At 33.8% G+C, this 26,594-nt stretch overlaps 1 protein-coding gene across 4 annotated transcripts in view; it reads right to left on the bottom strand.

Moving 5' to 3' along the window:
* Window positions 1-26,594, bottom strand: part of LOC111047296 (cyclin-dependent kinase 14) — a 331,518-nt gene that overhangs the window by 299,413 nt on the left and 5,511 nt on the right. For 2 of the 4 annotated variants that reach the window (XM_039428523.1, XM_039428525.1), the window contains exon 2: window positions 8,094-8,126. The exons of the other annotated variants lie outside the window; for them this stretch is intronic. In XM_039428523.1, coding sequence (XP_039284457.1) covers window positions 8,094-8,126 — 33 coding nt within the window. The remainder of the gene's footprint in view (window positions 1-8,093; window positions 8,127-26,594) is intronic. 4 annotated transcript variants of the gene reach the window in all.

Raw genomic sequence — 26,594 nt, 5'->3', positions numbered from 1 at the left:
ATGTCACAAATCGACTACGTCATAGCATGTAGAATAATTTTACGGTCCAACAGTTGCGGTGAAATGTTGAGGTTAGCCGCGATGCAATGCATGTTATAGTAATGCAAATATACAGAGTGGTGCCAAAAAGGTGCGCTAGCTAGCATACTGGATTAAATATTGCTATGGCATCGTGGAACGACACATTAGAGACAAGAGGCAACAACTGTAATTAGGGGACGGAAACAGAGAGCGAGTGAGACGGAGAAAGTGAGAGATAAAACTACCAACTAGTTTGGCAACATTAAAAGTGCATCAACGGTGCCCCGCTGAATTTAGATATGACACTATCCTCTCATCTAGTGACTCCTAAATTTGGGAAACTGTCAGATAGCAGGAAATTAGAATTTGAAATATGGTATGTTACATTATGTCTCCTCCTATAATAATTATAGTAATTATAATAATTATTATGTACAAAGTTATAATAAAAAAGTAAATTTCAACTCGAGATGTAGTAGAACTAGAAATGTATTTAATGAATGGGAATGGAAGATGTCTCAAGAGTTGAAAATTTTCTATAAATCTGTTGAATTACTAGAACTAGAAATGTATTTAATAATTGGGAATGGGAAACGTCTCAGAGTTGAGCATTTTCTATAAATCTGTTGAATTACTCGACTAATGGATATTAGAGGTGATGAAGTTCTTGTAATCAGGAATATGTTTGATAAATAAAGAGTTAAAATGAGCATAATTATCCTCAATGAAGAAGTGCATATTTTTTTTAATATGGTAGTAGGCCTACAGTGAGACATGCCATGCACTAAGATACATCGACAGAGCTCTAGAAAAGGAATAGCATTTCTATTACAAAAGAACAAGAAGAGATTGGAATTGGAGCAACGAAGAATAAGAGGAAATGACATAAAAAGATAGAGTGAGAGAGAGAGAGTGGTGCACTGAGATAGATTCCATTGTAGCATGAAGAATAGTCAAGTGAAGGAGTATAGCACAATATGTGAAAGTTGAACTACATCATGTCTGACACGAATAGTTAATGGAAAATAACTACTAACTAGGCTAGTTATTGGAAAATGGATACTAATATTTCTATAAATAATAACTATATAGAGAGCTAAAGTCATATGTAAGATTAGAAAATGCTTTTAATATAGGTAATAAAGAATACTCTGATGAAGGTAAATAAAAGTAATAGAAACGAAAAAAATATCTTTAAGAAATTCGACGTACTGTAAAGGATGAAATTCATTCATTCATTATTGTATAAAACACTTTAATCCTGAAAGGCTACAATTATGACATTGGAGGAAAAACTAGGCTGAGTCTGTACTATTTCTCTCAAAAAATGTTGGAAAAAATAATGTTAATGTTGTCCAGAAGTTAAGGAATTGAATGGGACAATCAAGCTACATAACCACAAATAACGTGCCAATAAATCAATCTAGTAACTCTTGTAAAGCCGTATTTGACCTACATGTGCCCAGCTGGCAATCGGTCGGTAGAGCATGTGATATTTGAATATATTTGATATTTTGACACCGGCTGAAATAAAGATACCATAATTATGGTTCTTACCAGCTCTTCGAGGAGCTTATACCAAATTCCGCTATCAACTGCTGCAAACTGCTGCTGCTTTGTCAATCGGTAATCTTTACCGCTGCATTGACTGACTCCACAATATTATAGATGTTGAAGAGGTTGTAATACTGCTTCGACTTAATACTATGACCCTGTATTTCAATCAATTTGATTTCAGTGATTAGGTTGAACCATTTAAATAAATCTTGAGAACATATTATTTCTGAAGATTTAGTGATCGATAATTTTATCCAACTTATTCGATGAAGAATACAGTACGTTGATAATTCTATTAATTTGTCAATAAAAATACTAGTACAAGATTGGTCATGCATGAAGACAGGATTTAAAATGAAAAGAACACCATTCAATCAATAAATATATAATTACAATAAAATCAACGAGCAAAAAATAATATATGAAACAATAAATGCAAACACAATATGAGAAAGTATACAAGAAAAATATCACAGATGGCTCAATTAATTCTCTTGTTCTGCTTAACAGCATCAACTAATTATTTATTTATTTGAAAATTTACATATTTGAGGGCACCAGGAACTGAATCCCATTATTGCCCTCATAACACACTTTCATGATTTTTATATCAGCATACATTGTACAGATTTCTATAGCTCAATTATTCAACTCGCTTCTGCTTATCGAATTAGCATTTTATAATTCAATATTCCAATAATATTTGATCTTTTTAATATAAAATCTTAGGGTATAAGTTCGGCCGTCAGTGGAAGTTAGATAAATAATTTATCTTCTGAATTTTGAGTTTCCATAATTCTTATTATGCTAATAATACTGATATTTGAATACATTAACTGCTGTGCATATTTAATCATTTCAAATAGTGATATTTAATTTAACATTTAGTTCTTATCTGTATTCTAAACAGGACCTTTCCCTTATTTATATAATTGCACAATTATGTTTAGATCAAGCTTGATTTTTAAGTAAAACCTTCGAAGAGCTAGCTTTATGAAATTTCTATTAATTCGTTGCACTGAGGGCCCTCTCAAGAAATTATTCTGTAACTCATGTGCGAAGATTTTTCACAAATTTTAAAGATGTGGCATGGATTCGCCTCGTGTGTCTTATGCCTTTTTGGTGGGCTGTTGTCGTCCTCTCCAATGGGGATATTTAAATTAATAACTCATGTCATAGAGCGACTTCACTGAGTTAGGTTTATTACTTATTAAAAGTTTTTGATACTTAAACTTTGGCAATAAATACAAATTAATTTATATAAGGGAATCAGTCTATTGCTCTCGTGATGGTTGGCGTCTTGGTCGGTCTCTGGCAAGCAAGTGGGCAGTTTGTCTTCCCCTATTCTCTTTCGACGATACTTCCGATTCTAAATTTGCATAAAATTTAAATATCTTTTCCTATTGGTGGATTTCAAATAATCCGCAATGACGCAATTTAATACTGTCAAGTAGTCCACAGTACGAGAGCATATTACTATATTAAACATGAATATTTCTATCCTTAACTTTTATTTTATTCTAATTAGAGTCTTTCATGCATTCTACAACAACTACAAATTTTTATAATTTTATCCCTTTTATTTTTATTATGTTTTTGTGTTTTTTATTTACTCACATATATCAAAAAATATTTATATTTGCTTTTTAAACATTCATATCCTTTATTTTGCATGCTATAATATACAAAACCCTTTTGTCCTCGTCTTAACGAATGCTACTTAGATTCAATTATTTTGCTAGCGAGTATCTGATTAAATTGTAGATGTTCAGCTTGACTGTTATTTATATTGCCGACAAGCGTTGTTTACAAAGAACCTAACCTCGAATTCATACAATATTATTATTTTATAAAATAATTGAGAAAATGATTTTCATTTCAAATTGTTAGCCATAATCTGAGCCTTTCTAGTCGTTATCGTCTTATCTATATCTTTGACTGATAACACCATTGGTGACAGATATTTTTGTTTGCCTGTCTGATACCTAATAATTCATTTCAATTAAAGTTTTTATTGGTATCAAAATGTACTGTCAGACTCTATTAAGCAACATCATTGCAGAGAATGACCAATACATTCACAAAATCAATAACTTATGACAACATTTGAATATTACATTTACTTGTGTGATAGTTCCACAATTTTTATAATGATCAGTGGATCTGAGGATAAAGATAAATTCTTGAAGGATAATGATGTATGGCAATGGGATCTCGCTTTGATGGAACCTGAATAATTAAAACCTGACTAAAAATAGAAATGAAATAGTGTATCAGTACATCTGAAGAAGGCGTAGTTTCTTATGCTGTTCAAATACATCACTTTCAATAATATGAGTATAAATAAAAGCAACATTGGAAATAAATCATAATTGCCTTTATTAAGGGCTGAGTAAGGACTCTAGGTTCTCTCTTCCACACATACCTTAAATGACAGAATAATAGCAAGAAAAACTTGGAATTTCCATAACTAGCATTCCAACTCTTGTTACCGAAACTTGTCCGGTTGACAATCAAATGTTTGTCATCGCTGTACAATGAGAGGACAGAAATTGACTTCAATTATTGCGAGCTACAATTGTAGCGACGCCCCACACAGGAAGTGCGTGCGTGAGTCAATGCTTCTAAACAGGATGCTGGGCTACTGGTGCATGTTATCAAACTACAACTACAATACAACACCAAAACATACTCATTCAGGTGTGATTACATTGATTATAATTAGCTACATCATGATTAGAGAGAAAATTTAGATTCTCAACTATGATCAAAGGATAATTTTATAAATAACTATGGATAATTTTATTTAATGTGAATATATTTATTAAAATATATTATTTATGACATTTACTTTGTTAAAGAATAAAAATGAATACAGACCAATCACATTAAAACGTCATACATCAATCTACAGTCACTCTCTTATCGGTAGTCGGGTTTCAAAATTACAGTAGAATTTCTATTTACTAGAATAGAGGCAGATCACTGGAAGCATAAAGCTTAACCTTGTAGACTCGTACTTGAACAGGTTTCTGGTTAAAAGTGAAGTATATGTTCACAAGGTTCAAGTTAAGTGCACAGAATATACAATTATATATAATTTATATTCTGGTTGAGTGCATCTGTACTCAGAGTGAGCATAATAATAATAATATAAAAATCGACAAAATATTTTGTGAACGATTTTATATTCCAAGTATCTCTCATATGAATCACTTTGGAATTCTATTACAATGATATCCAAAGTACAGTATAGTCCAAATAGTCCAGTATAGTTCCAATATTGCAAAGACATTTGTATCATAAGTTATTAGTCTATTACATCAGTATCTGTTTACAGTACCGGTCCCGAGAGTGGAAGATAATAAAGATCGACGGATAAAAGAGATTTCAATTCAATTCAGCTGTGCTTCTAGGAGTAAGTTCGTTTTTCGGTTCTTGTTTAATTTTTTTCCAGTGAATGAATATTTTATATTTTGAAAATAACTAAGAGGTAGAAATTATTACAATTTTGATATTTGGACATAAATTAATATTGGTTCAGAGGTTTCAATTATAATAATTTGTCACTGATTTACAACTTATAAAGTTCATAGAAGTGAGCAAATTGTTCTCTAGAATTTTAGCTTGCTACTACTTATGAAACTATTTGTGCAGCTTCTTACGCCTACCGAACTACAGAAGCCAGTAAAGGGTGAAGAGTCTGTAATATTTATGCTTTCGTGACAGAGCGTCCTAATCGGCGGTTACCAGACGACACGTGGCTGGCTAGCCACGCGACACAACACGACACGGCACGATTCGTTAGCGCAGCGTTGTCGGCCAATTTGAACGGATTATCGCCCCGCCACAGCTTCTCAGGGGAGCGGTAACTTGCGTGAGTGCGCCATGAGGCGCCATCACTCTCTACCTCACGCGGCTAATGAGATTGAGTTGAGATGAGGCAAGAGGCACACAAGAGGCAAGCATTCTGACAACAATGTGAATATTGTCAAGATTCAAATATTCAACTATTGAGAAAATACAATATTTTGCATAACAGCAATTCTATTGGGAGAGGTGTATTCTTTTTGTGAGAATGAGCATTGTCTCAATGGGTAGCTGTTATGTTATTATGAAAAGCATTGACAGTTGGAAGTGAATCTTCCCATTCATCAAAGTGTCTTCGTCCACCACCTCCTTAAACAAAGCCATAGTGCATTCTGGTGACGTCAGCACAGGTAGGGCTCCTATACCAATAAAAATGTGTTGATTTCAGCTGATCTATATCAGCTAGTGTTTTTATTGGTGTAGGAGCCTTACCTGTGCTGACGTCACTAGAATGCAGTATGGCTTTGTTTACGGAGGTAGTGCTTTGTCTCAGGCTGAGAAGAGATAAATATCCTTGACAGAGCATATCCTTGATAGAGCAAGAGGCACAGAAGATGCATGAAGTCTGTTGACAGCTTGCATTTATAGAAGTGAAACTATGAGGTGCATGAGAGACAGAAAAGAGGCAAGATACTGACAAAAAACAATAAAATTTAATCTAGAAGTGTGTTTTGATATAAGGTAACGAGGTTATTTGTATCGATTGTGAGTGTATTGCTATGAGCCCAAGACGCCAATTAACACAGAAGAGGCATAAGAGCTACACCAACATTTCTATTGATGGGTGTCTAGTTATTCTATGATATATGAGGCACAGAAAAGGCACGAATTACAGAAGTACGAATAAGTAGCTCTATTTGTGTTATGTGACACGAGGCATGGACTCAGTTAACAACAGCCAACATTTATAACTTAAGCTTATAGCATACAAGCTAGCATATATTCTATAGCTACAAACGCTCTATTATTGGTATTGGAATCGAAAGGATTGTTGAAACGGTATCAAACAGTCTTTAGTTGCCTAACTAGAACCAATCAAAATACTTTTCAATAGATGGATGCAAGGCAACTAAACCTAACTTGATTGTGAATGTTCTAATTATTGTGAATTGTGTATAAATCCCTTACATCCATGAGGCAAATTGGATTTGAATTGATCTTGAGATAGCCTACTTCCAAGTTTCAAAACCAAACCTAGCCAAAAACAAACTGTAATGAGTGTCAGGGCTTGAGGAACTTGACAATGCACCAGCTATAGTAAGTTTGAATAGTGCGTGTGGATTTAGGCTATAAAATTTCAAGTTACCCATTTTTAACGATTTGTTTAAGATTTCTATTATCTTAAGTTTACATCAGCTATTTCTAAATTCAACATTTGTTTGTTTTCTTGTTTTATACAGTAAATCCTTCAATTCAAAATGTATCTCTTTTAAACCTTCATTTTTGGACTGTATTGTATAAATTGAAAAATGAACAGTTTTGGACTTGAGCCTGTTCATCCTTTCCGCGAATCATTGTACTTATTGTAATAAATTAATGTAAACATAAAAACGATACTCCAACAATACTTGCTAGCCCTAGACTAGAGTGATCACATTGCAATCCATGAGGTATGCAACAAGGCACGGCCCACCTGCATTATTATACAGTCCGATAAGTCACTGCTACCCAAGGATAGTATATAGCTATATATATACTATCTATATACTATTCTTGACTGCTACCAACACAACAGATGGTGGTGGGACATTGCTACAAGTCACAACCCACCTTACTTATTACCAGTAGTTGCAACGTTAATGCTCTCGTTTGTAACACAATCTGCCACCCCCACAAACAAGCGAGTGGAGAAAAAGGAAACTGAGGAGGTAGAGGAAAAGTAGGAGGAGGAGGAGGATGATGATGAGAAGGAGAAGGAGAAGGAGGAGGTAAAGGAGGAGGAGATGAAGGAGGAGGTAGAAGAAAGGGAAAAGGAGGAGGAAGCGAAAGAGTAGGATGCAGGGGAAGGGGAAAAGGAGGAGGGAGAGTAAAAGGAAGACGAAAAAAAAGAAAACGAGGAAAGAGAAGAAAACGAGGAAAGAGAAGAAAATTTGAAAGAAGAAAAAGCAGAAGCAGAAGCATGGAAAAGAACAACTTGCAAATGACAAAACAACAACCATAACGAATGAAGCCCATTTGATACAGTTATCCACTGCTTTGAATTCCTACCTTCTGTCATTGTAAAGCAAAAGCCACCTTAATTAATAATTTATAAAGAGGTCGTTATGGTTGAAGGGTTGTTGTAGGAAAGCTGATGGATAGTAATTAAGTACAAAACTGATCTTTAAAGCTAAGCATAAAACATAATTTATCCTAAAAACATTTCAAAATAAGGTAGGCATTGTAGGAACAATTTGTTGAGTCTTCAAGTCTACAAAAAACCTACTATACTTTGATATAGGAGAGTAGACATAAATCTTGACTTTATACTGTATTCCAAGCATTACAGAAAAGAAATCCTGGCCAATAACGTAATTTATTGGTATTTGAAGTAGCATTTTCGACCCTCACAAATAAAATTACATTTGGAATTAATGTTTTGTACAACGCATCTCTTAAACTAGAACACATAAAGCACAACACCAATATATTTCAATATTTTTTACCTCTATTACAGCAGTAATCCCGTTCGGTAAGATCTAAACAAACAACAGAGCAAAGAAAAAATGTAAGCACTTTGAATGTATAAAGTACACTCAACATTCAATCTGCATTGGAAAATATACAAATAAAACCAAGTTGTAACGTACTTTTAGAAATTTATAAAGCATTTCAGAAGTAGATAGAAGATAGAATTTAATTAAAAAATAAGATTTCAAATATATGTTATAGCAAAACATTAAGACCTAGATCAACTCTGATCTAAGGCTGGCCACTAACGGTAGAACATGCATGATAAACATGTTGATCATGCACATACACATTTTCATCATCAGCGAGAGGCTTCTGACATGAAATAAACAACCAATAACAATGCATAAACCACTGGAAAATTACAAATCATAATGATAGGAAAATAATTTAACCAAGAGACAATAAACAAAAAAAAAATCGGAGATACAAAAACCTAATCTTGAAAAAATGTTGCACGAAGCGTTTCGCTGTGATGACACAACATTGTATTTTTATCATTCATGCTCCACCGTTAGTGGTCAGCCTGATATGCGTCAAATTCAATATTGAGCGTTATTTTACTGAGTATGATGCCCTAGGTTCGTGCGTGTGTAATGGTAGAGCTGATGATAAGAGAGATGTATAGATCAGTTGTAAGTGGCTTCCGAGCCACCGTAAAATGATTTGGAAGCTCTTAACTGTCAGTTAGTGAAGCTGACCCTTTCTAACGGGAGTACCTAGTGAACGACGTTCAACTAATCTAAGAGACTGTATATTATGCTAACTTCTAGGAAGTGAGTGAATTCCATGTTATTGTTGTTCAAAATGATTACAAAGACTAAATTATTCTACTGTAATAGATATATTAGATTAAACTTCTTACTTATTGAACAAGTGTATAGTGCTCAACATGTATGTTCGTACTTTGTAGAACATGGCATATACTTCGAATAGTGATTAAGTAGACTGTAGTTAAATAGGCAATGTGTTGGTGAAAAAGAGTGAATGAGCATACTAAGCAACACTAAATTACATTCTAAATAGAAATTACGTTCAGGTTATATTGTTGTTGCGTCAATATTCCTAGGTGATTGAACTCAAAAACACTTGAAACTCAAGTGGTACACATGTTAATAAACTTGGCAGATGGAAGTCGGCTAACCCGCTATATTGTTCATAAATTCATTGCGAACAGACAAGCTTATCCGAATTAATATTGTATTCCATAATCAAGTTCAAATCTGCTATTATTTGTAACAATAAAAAGTTTTTACTGATTACTTAGTTGGATTTTAAAGAGAATTGTTTGAATTTATCTCCGACAAGCCTACAGGCTCGCTTCGCTCGCCCATTTGACCATATTTTTTTCCTAAAAGGTCAAAAGAAACTTTCATGCTCGATTCAATCACCAGTTACCAGTTTTCTTTGAATTATGTAATGCAGGGTTGAGTGATGGTCCTTACTACTTCTGTTACATATCAGCCGGGACCCGGGACGACAATTAAACGTGTCTATCCGATAACACGGGGGTGTAGTCCGATGAGCGATTTCCGATGGGCGATTTTGGGGATAGCAGTCCAGTGAGCGATCCATTGTTCAGAATAACAATAAGAATAGGCAGACGCTGTGATTGGGAGAACTTGGGTGTCAGTGATCATCAGGTGTCATCAGGGACAGTGACGGAGGAAGACCACAAGCAATAAATGGGTAGTGACATGTGTATAGTCGCAATACGATATATTGATGATGATGATTAAATCAGTACCTATATCCACTAGACCACGTATCACACCAAATAAATAAACAATATGATCGGCATAGCTATTATACGACAAATTAATGATATTCAATTATTGTAAGATGCTGCTAAGGCATTAGTTACGAATACTCCTTTAAATAATCACTGAGCTTAATTTGATGTGATTTCCCTTTGTATTAGGTGAATATTGAATTGAAATTTTCTCTGACCTCTGAGGTAGTGAAAGTTTCATGTGTTTGAGTGCTAGTATAGCTCCTGAGAGCTCCTACACTGGAGAATCTCGAAGTAGTCTCCTGGTATTGCGGGTTAAATAAACTCTGCTATCTCCATTATTTCTACTTTTCGTTCTTTCTATTTTCTTTCTCCTACTAAATTTCTCAGATTCCCCTTCCACGCAGCGGTGTAAAACAATCAGGAGAAGATTGACAAAGCAGGAAATCCCAGAGCAATTTTGTTTTTCGTGGAAGTTTCAATTTGAATCACCGCGTTTCTGGCTTTAAAAAGTTTAGAAGCTTGAGTTTAGTGAAAGATTGTGTGTTTCTTTAGATCTTCCTTTTCGATTAGGATGCATTGTTGGATTCCTACTTAATATTCAATGCCTTCCTTAGATTTCAGTAGAATAGATTTGGTTGCCATGGAAAAATTTGTAATGTGAAATTTTCAGCTTCAATATTTGAATCAAATTTTTATTTTTGCTTGCTTTTAAAATGTGAATTTGTGTTTAGACATACGCTTTCTTAATTTTAAACTATATAAAATAGAAACTTAGGAAGTGATAGAGCAAATTTTTAGTGAGAAATCATAAAGAACCCAACATATAACTTTTAAACTTGAGTGTAGATAGGAAAATATCGGGGCACCGAGCTCGTTATCCTATTATATTAAGCGAGTAAATTCTGTACCTATGTCTGTTTATATTTTTATAACTGGTTATTTTTATATCTGTTTATTCATGCTCAACGGATCTCGAAAACGGCTCTAACGATTTTCACGAAATTTGGAACATGGTAGGTTTATGATATAAAAATTCGATTGCACTAGGTCTCATCCTTGGGAAAACTCGCTGAACGACATTAAAAGGATAATTCATCCTTGGCTGAAACAGCTGATATTTTCGTCGTCTGTGGATAGCAAAAAGTGAGCGAGTGAGCACTAAGTACATGATTGAATGATTACAAAAGTTCAACAGCTGAGTCATAATTTTGACACAGTCCCACACACATGAACTCGCTCATTCATTTCCATCATCAACAGACGACGAAATAATTATTACCAGCTGTTTTTCCAAGGATGAATAATAATTATCCTTTTAATGTCGTTCAGCGAGTTTTCCCAAGGATGAGACCTAGTGCAATCGAATTTTTATATCATAAACCTACTATGTTCAAAATTTCGTGAAAATCGTTAGAGCCGTTTTCGAGATCCGTTGAACATAAATAACCAGATATAAATATGAATAACCAGATATAAAAATACAGAAATTGCTCGTTTAATATAATAGGATGACATACGGTAATACGGCGAGGCAGAACATCCAAAAGGATCTCTCTGCCGATAAAAGTCATATGAATAAAAAATAAGTAGAATAGAAATGAATCATTCAACTTGTTTGCAAATATAATGGAAGAATAGTTTGTTATCTATTATTGACTTCTTATCGACTACTATTTTTTAATTGTTTCAATAAATTTGGTACGAAAGAAACATTTCTAACATTTTAATTTAAATATATTTTCAAGTGAGTGGTTAACACGTGGTTAACCCTGTGGATAATTATTTACATGTTGAAGTAGCCAAGTAGATTGAGAATTTGATGATCTTGTTCTATGTTCGTCAACTTTTTAACAGTGATCACTCTAATACGCAGTTATCACTAGAATTTAGAAATTATACTCATCTCATTGAGATAATGATAATACATTCATGTATAGAATCTGATCTAGAAATAACACTTCTTACGATCAATTCCAAAGATATACTGTATTTTCTCATTTCATTATTTTACAACGTTACTACTGTATACTCAAGAAATGGCACAACAGATTTTTTGTTCCAGCGAAGTCAATCTATTGCTATTATTTCCATAGCATTTGATATTTGGACCTCGGAGTTGTATGCGACAATATACAATCCAGCAAGTCATAAAAACAATGATTGGGGTGGAGATAGAAGTCATAACGATTACTGCCGAGAAGGCATTTCAAGCTATCATTTCATCCCCCAGCTGAATGCCTGTGGGTATTGTGCCACGGATAAGAACAGCATTGCCAATTGAGAATTGTTTCAACTCTGATGTAACTTCAATCAGTCTGAAATAATTTGATTGTATGGAAGGAGATGTTGTGGTATTTCTCCATAATAAGAAGAAATACACTGATATCTTTTCTTTTTTTCATTATTGAATAATTTATAATTTTATTTCTTCATGAGAATTCTGTGAGTTGTATAGGGTACAGTAACAATTTTTTAGAAGTATTTTGGTAATTGAAGTTTTTCTTTAATAATTGGAAAATTTGTTTTATCATCTCCATGAAATTGGTCGTATTTAATGATTCTGGCTCGCTGCCAATCTATAACTTCCCATAGCCCAATTAGAATAACTTATTACAACGTATTGATTGTTGATCCTAGACGTTTCTCAAGGATCCAACTGGGAGACATAAAATTTTGTGGAATTTTTCATTTAGGTAGTAAATATGTCAGGGATTTAATTTTACCTACTGAGATACAGTATAGTTAAACTACATAAATTATTAGAATGAAGCCCCTTCAACAGTTGAGGACTCATAGAATGATAGAAATTCAATTAAACTGTTGCATACTTCTCAACACATTATGAATTATTAATGAATAAATTTTCGTCAATTTTCCATTCAACTACGTTATACTTCACCCTTTTCACATAGACAGCTATCTTTTCCTTGTCAGACCATTCTCATCCAAGTTTTCATAACTTACCTGAAAATGAAAACAAACAATTATTAGAAATTAAAATTTTGATTTTTGATTCGTGAATGATCATAACAAACATAAATTTATTTTTACAGTTGTGTTGTGAGTGATGTTGTGGTACTTTTCCATAATGAAAACACAAATTTGAAATTGTGAACCACTTTTTATTATTATAAATTATTATAATATAATACAGAACCAGGTTTCGTGGCTTTACCAGCTGTTTGTTTACAACTGAAACAACTGTAAACAAACAGCTGAAGATGTGGCTGGTAAAGCCAAGAACCCTGGTTCTGTATGTATTATAAAAATTTATAATAATAAAAAGTGGTTGACAATTTCAAATTTGTGTTTTCATAAATTTATTTGTTCAGTGGTATGTGAAAATCATTAAGCAATATCATTGCAATCTCGTAATTACTGATTATTTAAATTGCCGGCCGGGTTGGTCGTTAATTGGAACGTTACAGGTTGGTAAGGTTGGAAAGGAACGTTACAAACTCCGGTCTGCTAGAACCACCTGGTTCGTGGGTTCGAATCCCGCCGATGGCATGAACGTTCTATCATCTCATCGACTCATCAACATACACACTCTCCATTACTCACGCACAAGTGAAAAGCTTATGTGGGTATCATCCTTAATAAAAAAATCATTGAATATTTAACTATTTTCTCGACCAGAGAGTATTATTATGTTACATTCTATACTAGAATTATTATAAATTCTATATCTTTAGAATATAATTCTATACTCTCTCCGTTTTACTCTATAATTAAAAAAAAGGCACATTATTTATAATATTAAACATTTCTTATTTCTAGTCTGTGCAACAATGACATACAACCAGATAGATGTAGTTCACCAGATATGTATATGGATCATACTTGGAAAAAAGTAATTTTTTATTGCAAATCATAACTTTACATTGATCTTTCGTGCCATGATGACTTTCATCTTCAAATTGACAGTCATAACATCACAATACATTCAACGCAATTATCTACCACTAAGAAGATAAAATCAATATAATTCAAGGATAGAAATATCCCGTATCAATTGGCCTCCCCAATAAGTAGTACAAATAATACCGTAGATGCACTGCTACTTTTTGTCGTCAATATTTCGATGAAGATGCTCTCGTTAACATTGATCAAATTCTTTTTAATGCTCCTCTCCAAGCTTTCAACATGCACCTCATTAGGCATTGCTTGTGAATGATTGTACTTTTCAGCGTAATGATTTGCGTAGCATCCAATTAAATCGTTGACAACAAAGAGATCCCAACTCCTCGATTTAATGAATTGAACTTTTCCATTGTCAGAGCACTCTCTTCATTTTCTTACAACCAAGTAAACTTTTAATCAGAGTAAAAATCTCTCACTCTTCGTGTCTTTGAAAATATTGGAGAAGCTTAGTGGTAGGAGCTGTTCTAATTGATGAACACCAGTTTTTAGAGGATTTTTTTAATAATTGCTTTTTCTTTGATAATTTCATCATTTTTTCTCTCTATGATGAATCAGGACTTTTCATTATTTGACAAGAGTTTGAGAACGAACATATTTTGGAATATATTATTGGTATGCTTCTATCCACTTCTATCCAATAATGAGACTTCTATCTCATTATTATTATACGAACAGAGATATTAGAGGAAGGCGTTGAATATCATATTGTGAAGTTATGATTCCTATAAAATGGTATAAATTAACCTTCATATAAAATGGTACAAATTAACCATGCATGATAAAAAGCTGTTTAAAAAATGAATACCATCAAATTAACAACTATGAGCTACTTGAAGGCTACTAGAATTATGTGACTATGTGAATAGGCTATTGAATTATATGTCTATCAATAATCACTTAATTCAAGTTAAATCTATTAAATTAACATTTATTTATTATTTACTTTATGGAACAGTTCTAGATCAATTTACAACTGTTCCATACTGAAATAAAAACGCAATAATTTTTTTCAATAGCATTGTAAGCGACAAAATTATCATTCTTATGTTTGAGCTTATCATTCATTATGTTTACGCTGTAAAGTTTCTATTGAGTTTTGTTTCACATGAATACAAACTAAGCCTGTCTTGAAAAATTTTGTTTGATATTCACAAATCGTTATTTGTAAAATATTTTTCAGATTCCACAGTCAAAAACCATTAAAGGGTGGGTTTCTGTGAGATGAAATGTATTAATTTTAATTTGGAGATGAAAAACGATGGCTGCCGACGTTTCAAACTCATTTGAACTTAAAATTTGGTCATAACAAAAAATTCTGGTCGCTTGCCAAGCTGGACGCTGGACGTCTCTCTCCTATTTTTATGTACTAGAGTCCATGACATGTCGCCTGCAATAATTATTATAAATTCAAGCCACGGATTCCAATTCTGTGTAGGCTATAGTACTGATGTTGGAATTCCGATGGAAGAGTACGGTGATTGTACATGAAATCTTTTCATTTGATAAGTGTTATTATATTCTACATTCACGTGCAGGAAAACTGACAGCTCTGTTGGAATCATCTATAATACCTATAAGATGTTGGGAGAACGTCAAAAATTGTTAAATTTTCTACACGTCTCATCAATAACAAATACCTAATAAAAAACAAATACGTTCAATTGATAAAATAATTGAAATTAGTTCCCTTCCAACGCAAACATTCTCAAATCTTGAGTGATCTGGAAGAAAAATTAGCCACAGTATGGAATAGAAAAACAAAAATCTACAATCGGAAACCAATCCAACAGTAAATTTCATAGCTGGGAGGGAACAGATGACAGTCAGTAAGGAATCTCAGAGAAAACCTTTTGCTACAAAAGCTTCTTCTCATAGTTCCATTTCTATAATATTGCTAAAATATATATAATACATTTCTCCAATACGACTAGAATTTCTCTATCTCTGAAGTATAAAACTATATATTTATATATCTACATTCTCCACTATATCTCTATTTCTAGCGATCTCTCTCGTTGAAAAAGAGCATGTAGCAATATTGAAAGGTTGTGTTCTTTGGTGCATCTGCTCTACAAATATCGAAAGATTACATAATCGATTCACTCCATATCGATTTGGGACAAATCGATCTCCACCATTTCCACTACTTGTGAAGTGGTAAATTGCAAATCCTTTATAGAGGATGCGATGTTCTTGATATTTATAAGAGCAGTTGCTAAAGTCCCTAATTTGTGAATAAATTCACAAATAGTTAAGGCCGTCCGGCTCGCAAAATTTCTGGGTTCAAACCGCAGCTTTAGCTCAGTGGTAGATACATGAATTTTCCAAATATAATTAATCACCACAGGGTTCAATGACTGGTGATTAATAATTCTTACCGCTGCCTCTGTGAAGTTCTTGAAGAATACCAATAAGGAAATCAAAAAGACAGTTGATGACTGATTATCAGTAACCATGTACACAATAGAGAATAATGAAGACCAACTATGGTTTTTTCTAGTTGATCCTTAAAACGCTTGTCATGAATACAGGTTTTCACCAATTTATCCTTCTGAAATTCCTTAGAACTTACAACGCCAGTTCTTGAAGCTCTCTGGATCCTTATATGATATAACTGGAACCTTATTAATATAATTATCAATATATTTTTTCTGGCGGACTAAGGTGACTATCATCAAAGGATGATAAGTACTGAATGCTCTTAACAAGATCAATATTAATTGATTCAATAATTTTATATGCTGCTGAATATTTTTTCTTTGATACTGAGACAGCCCAAACTGCATATCACGAGATGAATTAGGATAAAATAAACTTCTATGATTTGTATGCTGACATAAAACACAAAATATATTCCCATAAAACAATATATAAATAAAATATTCTATATCTATAATTTTCTTTAAATAAATTATTTTCTAATATTTGAATAATTATCACAAGGTTTACTAGCATTCACAATACTTAATACTGATACTTGTACTTCCAGTCACTTCAGAATTCTACAATTTAAAACCTGTCTGGTCTGTAGATTTGATATGACATACTTTGATCAATTAGCAAAAATAATAATTATCAAATTAATATTCAAAATATAAGATCTCAGGGTTTTTTATGAGTTCGTGCCGTGCATGGAAGTAAGCTTCCTACATATATCAAATAAATTCATAAACCGTTCTTATAAACTATATGATAGCACTCAACACGTTGCAAAATTTCCTTGATTCGAATTCATTTATATAGCGCTTTGATTAATTCCCCAACTCCAATAAAAAAGAGGCCTTTCCTAAACGAGCTCGTTTGAACAAACACTCACAGTAATGATGTTCTTGGAGGTCTTGTAGAATAAATTAATTATTTCCGATAATTAATTGTGCAGGTCCTTTTCGTCTCGGCTGGGCTCGCGCGTGGTCCAGATTTCTTATAGATTTCTTTCCGTATTAAAATGTATTTATGGGAATTGATTACAATTAAGAACTCTTCAACAACACTGAGTTCACATATAATTAAACATTAATTACAAATATTTCACATTTAAAAGAGGGATAGGCTTGATAATTTAAAAATTTAAAGGAAGAAAGAACCCTAAACTCCATGTGCATCCTTTCAGAACGAGATCACAAGCCAGAAGAAAGTGGTTTTCAGAAAAATCTTATCTCTTCCTTGAACGATTTGTAAGCTTCTTTTTGATTGGCTTTTAATTTAGCAAACTCAATACAATTGGTTGCTTCAGAATCAGGGCTTCTTCAACTTTATAATAGAAAAAATAAATTAAAATATTTATATAAATATACGGAGTGATTGTCTTAAACTATTCTGATAAATAAATCGCGATGTTAACATGTAATATATATATTTAGTTTTTTATACGAGTTTTGTATACTCTTGATTTTCATGCTTTTTTAGATTGTAATAAATATTTATACAGCAATAATAGTTGTCCCTATTTATTTACATAAACTTTCCTTAGTTTACATAATACATCTTTTGTGAGTAAACTTTATAATTCAACCTATACTGGTTGATCAAACAATCAGCTGATTCGCTAGGTATTGATTCAAATAACTATCGATTTATTCTAGATCGATTAATTCATTTAAAAGTGTAAACAAATAATTCTAACCTCAATGTACATGCAAACTGTTATTTTTTATGATCTGCCAATAATAAATGAGCCGCTTTATAATTTTTAAATCTGCCAATGGATCCTCATTAGTTGTTGAATTACAGTTATACATGTTTTTTCTTATAATTTTAGATAATACGATTATTCTTTATCGCTAACAACATTCGATTTTATTTGAGTGGTTCTTTGACTAGGTTAACTTTCTTTTCCATTTTATAATAATTCTATTAAGGTTCAATAGTTCATTTCAAAAATATTTTGTGGTGCTAAAATACCACGTGACATAATGTACAACTGAGTTTTTCTATATTTGCTTGAATACTGTTTGTCATGAAATGAATTCTTCCACCTAAAATCACATACCTCGATTCACTCCAGTTAAAGTTGCTTAATCGCTGAATAGAGTTCATTCACTTTGCTCAACCGAATCTACAAATTCGAATAATTTACGGATTCGCTGATTCGGATTCACTGACTTCTATTCACGTTACTTGGTCACCTATCGATTCACTGACCCGAGCTTTCGTCGCTCAACCTTGGGCACACATCAAAGGACAAACTGCATCCTCATTAATTAGATGTGAACAATACTCCAATAAACACCAAAATGCCAGTGAGTTATTGCTCGGTTTTATTTGGCTTTCGTCTACAGATGAGGTGTGATACGCGGATGTCGGCCAATGGTAATCTTGGGCTTCAATTTGGCTCCTCCTTTTCTCTATGCCTTCTCATTGGCAACAATGGACAAAAATAGAACCATTCCAAAATTATTCTGACTTTACAGATATGGCAATACAGATCTGACTTCAATCCGGCAGTACATTATGGGCTGGTTCCAAGGATACTTATTTAATCTAATGGACCATCATATATTAAATCTATGAGTTTGATGATCTATTAAATTAAATAAGTGTAATAAATAGAAACAGGGCATATACTGCTTATATCTTGAAACGATGTGTCTATTCAAAAGACTTAATAACGTCTACTCAATCTGAACTCCTATATTGTGATATTTGTCTGAGCTCTGCAAAAGGATTCTTTTTGGTCTGTGATGGTTTAATGTATTATTGATTTCAATTCTTGATTCACAATGTGTTTGCATAGTTATAATGACTTCGATTGGTTCGTTTATTTGATTGGTTGAGTCACTTTTTTACCATCAAGTTGGATTTCAAAATTCAATTTATTCTTCCAAACCTTTCGGAAATTCAAAATTTATTCAAATGATATAATATCATCCGTGCATGGTACATACAGTAAAACGGTTTCATAGGATATAATATCATCCGTGCATGGTACATACAGTAGAACGGTTTCATAGGATATAATATCATCCGTGCATGGTACATACAGTAGAACGGTTTCATAGGATATAATATCATCCGTGAATGGTACATACAGTAGAACGGTTTCATAGGATATAATATCATCCGTGCATGGTACATACAGTAGAACGGTTTCATAGGATATAATATCATCCGTGCATGGTACATACAGTAGAACGGTTTCATAGGATATAATATCATCCGTGCATGGTACATACAGTAGAACGGTTTCATAGGATATAATATCATCCGTGCATGGTACATACAGTAGAACGGTTTCATAGGATATAATATCATCCGTGAATGGTACATACAGTCTTCTGAGATGACTCTTCTTGAGAACGTACTTTTTGACTTAAGAGTATTGGTCACTTTTAGTAGTCATGACAATTAGACCTAAACTTCAACACAGTCGGTCTCACCCACTCATTATAATAATAGAACAGTTACACGAATAACATTCTCACAGGTAAACCCTCCACTGTTTAATTACCAAGTTCAACTGATTTTGAATGCGTAGGCGCACTAACAAAAGGACACAACAACGAGTGAGATGAGATTCACGCCAGTTAGCAGTGTTGTTTCAACAACAACTTCTTGGGTTGAATTAGTTAGTTCAATTCAGATGGCATAATTCATCGGCTTCCGCGCAGCAACAAAGGCAAACAGGCTTCACCTGGTCTTTTGGTGAGATTCACTCCAATCTGCCAGCAATGGGATGCATTGAAATGCTTACAGTTTGAAGTAAATCTTACAACAGCATGCACTCCTCAGTCAGCTTGGATCCAATTAAAACTTTGCCAGAACGGCGCTAAGTTTGCAAGTTTACGAAATATATTAGGCATATGTGCATGACTTTGAAGAATTGAACACATGGACTGCTATCACTCTCCCAATCCTAGCGTGTGATTTGGATGAGATTGAAATTCAGCCTAGAATCAGTTTTAGAACATTGTACAGTACCTTTACTCAGTTTGGCTAGCACAAATTCAAACTTACATGAATACATCATCTTAAATCCGATGTATTCGCCAAGATCTAATGATCGGGAAGTCTTCTAAAGAATTCTTAATTTATTTGTACAAAAGACACTAATATAATAGTGTCATTAGCAGTGTAGCCTGATAGTACATAATATTGGAAGAGTAATAGGAAAGCTGCGTACACATATTCGCGCTTCCAACCCGCACCGAGCACGGTCCTCCCTCGTACCGCCCTCGTACCACCATCGAACCACAGTCGCTCCGCCCAAGCACCCATCATGAACGTTACGGAAGATGTTAGATCTTCTCGCGTTCCCCGGTCGAACCACTGTTGCTCCCCGGTCGATCATCAATCGCTCTGCTGGAGTGACGTTCGGTTGCGGAGCAGAGCGAGAGTCTGTACGCACCTTAAGGCATACGTGCCTTATTATTGTACCATCACTCTTAATTAAGTTCAAACAATATTGAACACTAAGGGCCGTTTGCACAGTGACAGTTTAAACTAAATTTCATTTTAAACTAAACTAAATCCGTATCAAGTCTCGTTTGTTTTTTTTTCTTTTTGAGTTCAAGCAACCAGCTGATTAAATTCAGTTTAAGCGTTGACTGTGCAAACGGCCCTAAAGGTGCGTACAGATTTACGCGCCTCGAACATGAGCAATTCACTTTTAATCAGCTGATGCCAAGCTTTTTTATATCTATATCTTATACAGTTTCTGTAAAAATACAGATATAGTCAGCTGATTAAAAGTGAATTGCACATGTTCGCGGCGCGTATATCTGTACGCACCTTAAGAAGGAAGGTATTGCCTAATAGCTGTGAAGCCCAAGTTGCGATGAAGCTTGAACGAGCTTCATTGAATGAAGTGAATGCTGTACTACACTCATTCGGTTCAAGGTGGATTCTAAACCACCAGAAAATGATCTACGATTAAAAAAGCTATTCGTTGAAAGATCATGTTATTCTTTATTGATTATTGATTGATTCATACACCAAGTACATAATCAAAAATGATACGGAGAGAAAAATAAGGTAATCTTGTGCTATTCCTCTCCCAAATTTAGATAAGATTACACATAGTCCGAAATAGGTTGTCTTGTAGTTGTTCACTTTACATGTTATAAAATACATGTTTGATGTTTTTCACCAACCAAATATTTTTGATTCAGGAAAGTTTTTCTTCCCTCATTAGGATTGATTAATTAAAATTTGTTCTGAAAGTGAACTGAGGAATCAGGCTGAGTTACACAATACAGGTTTTGATCGATGACTTCAGTCACGAATTTAATAATTTTCATTTTTCATGATTTGCAGTAGGCTAGACCTATTTTCATATTTTAGAAATTAATTGATTGAAATTTGACTCGTTAGTTCTGAAAGTGATGGAAGTGACATGCGACTGAGTTTGGTGATGACGTAGGTGATATGATTGAGTGTCGCAAAGGCGACTTTAGCATTAAATGACTGCAGTGGCCCGGCAAAGCACAAAATAATATTAATAGGTTTATTAGTGAGAAATGGGCCGTCAAGCAGCGCAGTGGTGAAGAGGGAGAGGGTGCTATTTTTAAGACGCATCTACGCCCCCACCCGCCACTCAATGTGTGCTGCTGTGTGTCATGTGAGGTTAGTTTTGAAACCCTGTGAGAGACGCTGCTAAGCATGGTACATGGAAAAAAGGGGAAAAGACAAGTAGAAACCGACAATTTTAGAAACAGTATGAACCCAAGGGATCTCTGGTTCGACTCAGGCTGGTATAATATGAGCCTATACTATCCATGGGTTTGACAGGACACTTGAGTTACCAAGACAAGATATTCAAAGCTTTGTATAGTCGTCATCTCTCAGCATCTTCCCTCTCAATCATTACCCACGCACAAGCCTAAGAGATTATCTGGGCATCAGTAGTATTATTATAAAGCTCCTCATTAACATCAGTGAGATACTCACTAAATAAAACTAGGTGCCAATAATAAAATTGAATTTTTGTTTTTAGAACTATTTTGAGTGGAAGGTTTGATTAGTTCATTGTTTTCTTCCGAATAAATATCTTAAGCACAAAGTAACTTAGTTTCAATACTAAATGTATTCAACTCAGGTTAATCAAGTCAATTGAATTAATTAAATCAAGTCTATATATGTAAATTTAGTGATGGATTATTATTTATTGACTACTACTTTCTTTGGTTTCTTTCTGGTTCAAAACTCTCAAGAATTGAGTATCAATACTCTTATTAAGTAGTATTTAATTATCGACGAGCATGGTTATGGAGACATAGAATTTGTTACTATTATTGTCCTCTGTAAACTCATTCAAAAAAACAATTATTGAAATTTACACACGACAGCAGAAAGAGTATTCATATTCATATTTATTTACTTGTCATGAACATACTATAAAGACAATATTGTCATACAATACATAGACAAACAAAAACAGTTACAGAATAGAAAGTCAATTATTGAAGAGACTATTGAATAGTCAATAGAGTATTGAACATTCGAATTCTAATTCTATAGTCACTTCGATTTCTATTTATTTAATTTAGTACAATTTCATATAAAAAACACTTTGTAAAACCAGACTGCTTTAGAATCGAATCAAAGTCGAGTCTTTCCAGTTTAATAACATTGTGCATCTTTGAACCACGAATGCTCTGAGCTCTATCTACTGCTAGGTACGTCAACAGTCAATTAAGTACATCCCGTCTCAATATAAACATAACCTATTCATTACTTTTTACGAGCAAGTTGGGAGTTCATAGTTTGTACAAGCGCTTCGATGCCAACCTCTGTATCTGAACTAAATCACAGACAGAAAGTTACGGAATCTGAGAAGAGTGAGAGATAGGAAGAAGAAGGAGAGACCGGATGAGTGAAAGAGAGTTAGAGATGGATGAAGAAGTGAGTGGTGGAAGATAGGATAATAGAGACTTCTCTAAGAAAAATAAATTCAGATTTCAGTGCGAAATCTCATCCCCATATCATCATCAAATTACGATAAGATCGTAGTTCGTAGTGCATACCTTAAACAATTCAGTACCCAGTAAATCTGATATTATTGGCCAAAGTACCTAATTCTTCACATAAATATAATCAACTTTTAACCGGAATTGAAATGGATTAGTAATTTCCAGAGTAATATTTTTTATGAAATGGATATAGCACTTGATCTATCTACTTTAACTCTTGATTGAGATGTGGAACTTCTTCTTATAAATATGAAATAATAAAACATGAATTGCAAAGATAATTCCGATTCGGAAAAACCAAACTCTAGTTTCATGGTGTAATGAAACAAATCTCATGGCATCAAAGATTTGTTTTCTGGACCAATGCTCAACTTCCAATCAATAACCTATACATCTCCACTTTAAGAAAATATCATCATCATCGTCGTCATGGATTAGGCTTTTCAAGCCTGTTCCGGCGTCCAAAGAAAATATAATACATAGATTTCTTTAGTAAGAATAATTACTAATGAGCATCAGAAAATTGAAACTACAGCTTTGGCGTTTCCAAATGAAATTAAGTTTTAGAATTGATAATAACAATTCCATTTACTCATCTGGATCTTGTTTTATATTGGTCGTCCTATCAGTGGACTACTGTAACGTGTGTAAGGTCAACACATTCTAGCTACATAAGCACACGTTTAAAGGATGATCTCTCCACTAGAAATTAAGATTCCAATAGAACAATTAGCATTTTCAAACTCACTTAACCTGTAACTTTTAACACGAGGGAGAGTTTGACACATTCTACCCACACAAACACACATTTAGACAGAAAGGGAAGAGAAGCGCGTTTAGAGGAAGAGAAGGAAGCAGAGTTGAGGCAAATTGAAAGATTGGAAGCAGGAAAACTCGTAACCCCGTGACAGTTTAGTAACTGGTGAGACCACCAGGACTGCACGGGTCCCCCCCCCACTCCACAGTTACAAGGCAATTTAAATCCGACAAAAAGCGTCCCTATGCCCCCTGTTTCAAACCGACGTCGAACCGATTTTTTTGCGAGGGGCGACAAGAGTGAAAAGTGAAGTAAGCTCGACTCTCAATCGCGGAAATAGAGAGAAATGGGAGGGGGAGGGCAAACACCAACGCTGCCGGCAACTGAGTTGTTAGATGTACATTGAGAAAAGACTAAATAAAAAGCTTTTACTCTCAACAACTACTGTACAGGATAAAGACGGCGAAGAGTGGTGGGCTAACACTTGAAGGGAGGGAATTGAACTGAACGACAAGAAAATCTCTTGATGCTTTTGCCTACCAGTTGGGCAAGCAGCGGAGGGATGAGAGTTGCAAGAGGGAGGAGGAGAAAATAAAAGAATACAGAAAAAGCAAGATGAAGTCATAGAACTTGAAAGCAGACGAAGAAAGAAAACGTAAGCAAAAGAGAAATAAGTATCAAGAGAAAAAAACATAAAAGAAGAACAAGAGAGAAGAAAAAGCTTTAAATAGGAGAAGAAACAAGGAAAAAAGCAAGAGTGAGAAGCAGAACTTGAAAGCAGATCAAAAAAGGTAAGCAAAAAAATAAGTAGCAAGATAAGAAAGCATATTATAGAAAAATAAGAATTAGGAAGGACGGAGTCAAGGGATAACATGTAGCAGGAGAAATAAATTGAAGATTAAGACGAGGTTTATAAAAGTATTAAGGAAAGGTAACAAGATGATGAGGGAGATGGAGAAGAAGAATGAGGAGGTGGTGGAGAAGAATGAGAGAAAGACAAGTCTATCTTCCGGGAAACAGAAGACAAGTTAATACCACAATTCAGTCAACCTGAAAGGGAATGAAATCATTGAAAATAGTCTTCTATGTAAACCCTCAGAGTTGTCTCTATGTTTTCGCCCTTAAGGCTGTGCAAAGGCTAAAACTAAACTATCTACTGGTGATATTTATCAAAGTTTTTCGATTTGTATATCATCAAGCTATCAAGATGAAAAAGTTTTCTTAGGAAAACATTTTTTCCGATCATTACTTTTTGAGATATGAGCGACTATAGTTTAAATTTTTGGGACAGAACATTTCAAATTCGGTAAGAGATAAATCCATGAGATTTGGAGGATAAATTCTTCATGGTATTGTTGATTGAATAAAACAAAAATTATCTGAAAATATCAATTTTTGTAAAAGTTATTCAATTTACCAAAAATGATGATTTTTGGTAAATTGAATAACCTTCTCAAAAATTTATATTCTTGTTTAATTCAATCAACAATACCATGAAGTAATTTATCCTCTAAATCTCATGGATTTATCTCTTACCGAGTTCGGAATGTTGCCCCGAAAATTTAAACTTTAGGCGCTCATATCTCAAAAAGTAATGATCGGAAAAAATGTTTTCCTGAGAAAACTTTTCATTTTGATAGCTTGATGATATACAAATCGAAAAAGTTTGAAAAAATCACCAGTAGAAAGTTTATGTTTAGCCTTTGCACAGCCTTAAGGAGTGGCAAAGGGAGGTGGAGAAGAAGAATGAGGAGGTGGCCGAATTTAAAATGTTCTGTCCCAAAAATGTAAACTTTAGGCGCTCAAGTCTCAAAAAGTAATGATCGGAAAAAAATGTTTTCCTAAGAAAACTTTTTCATTTTGATAGCTTGATGATATACAAATCGAAAAACTTTGATAAATATCACCAGTAGAAAGTTTATTTTTAGCCTTTGCACAGCCTTAGACTAATTCTCCCAACTCAACTACGACAGCTACAATACAACATAGTAGTTTTAAAAGTACAGTATTCCAGAACACTTTGTTTGGATTGAGTAATGTATCAACCGAAACTCATATCTCATATGGCTTATATCTTATTGTTCCACTAAATTGAGTGTATGGAATGGTCAACAAATCGAAAAATACCTCGTACTACAGGTATTGATCAAAATCGGATAATTCTAAACATTAATTTGTTCTGGATGTCATTGAGAAAATCATTAATATGCTACTCTGCTCTCATCAGCTAGTGTGAGAAGTTGGTGACAAATGAGTGAACACTCATGTTACTCTTGTTTGCTGATAGTTAAACCCATTGTATTCTAATACTAGTCTGAAAATTACGTCGATTTTCACGTCAACACTATCACACACCTTTCAGTCAGTCACTCATCACCAGACACCTGCTTTTGTTTCACTTTTTCATCATTGAACTTCATTAACTCAAATGACAAACGTGATTTGTAGTGCTACATTGTAGATGATCTAAATGTGAGAATTATCAAATTTTTCGTACTGATGGACAATATTTATCAAGTCAATTGGGAAATCGTGAAATAAAAATAAAAACCTATACTGTATTAGTAAAACCTGTCGTAAATAGAGAAATCATCAAATAGAAAATTGATCATGACCATCAATTCATAAACAATTAGAAAGAAGATTAAGCCCT

Source organism: Nilaparvata lugens, chromosome 5 (genome assembly GCF_014356525.2).
Source record: "Nilaparvata lugens isolate BPH chromosome 5, ASM1435652v1, whole genome shotgun sequence".
In the NCBI taxonomy this organism is placed as follows: domain Eukaryota; kingdom Metazoa; phylum Arthropoda; class Insecta; order Hemiptera; family Delphacidae; genus Nilaparvata; species Nilaparvata lugens.
Note: the sequence above shows the minus strand (reverse complement) of the source record. Positions and strands in the feature narration are given on the sequence as shown.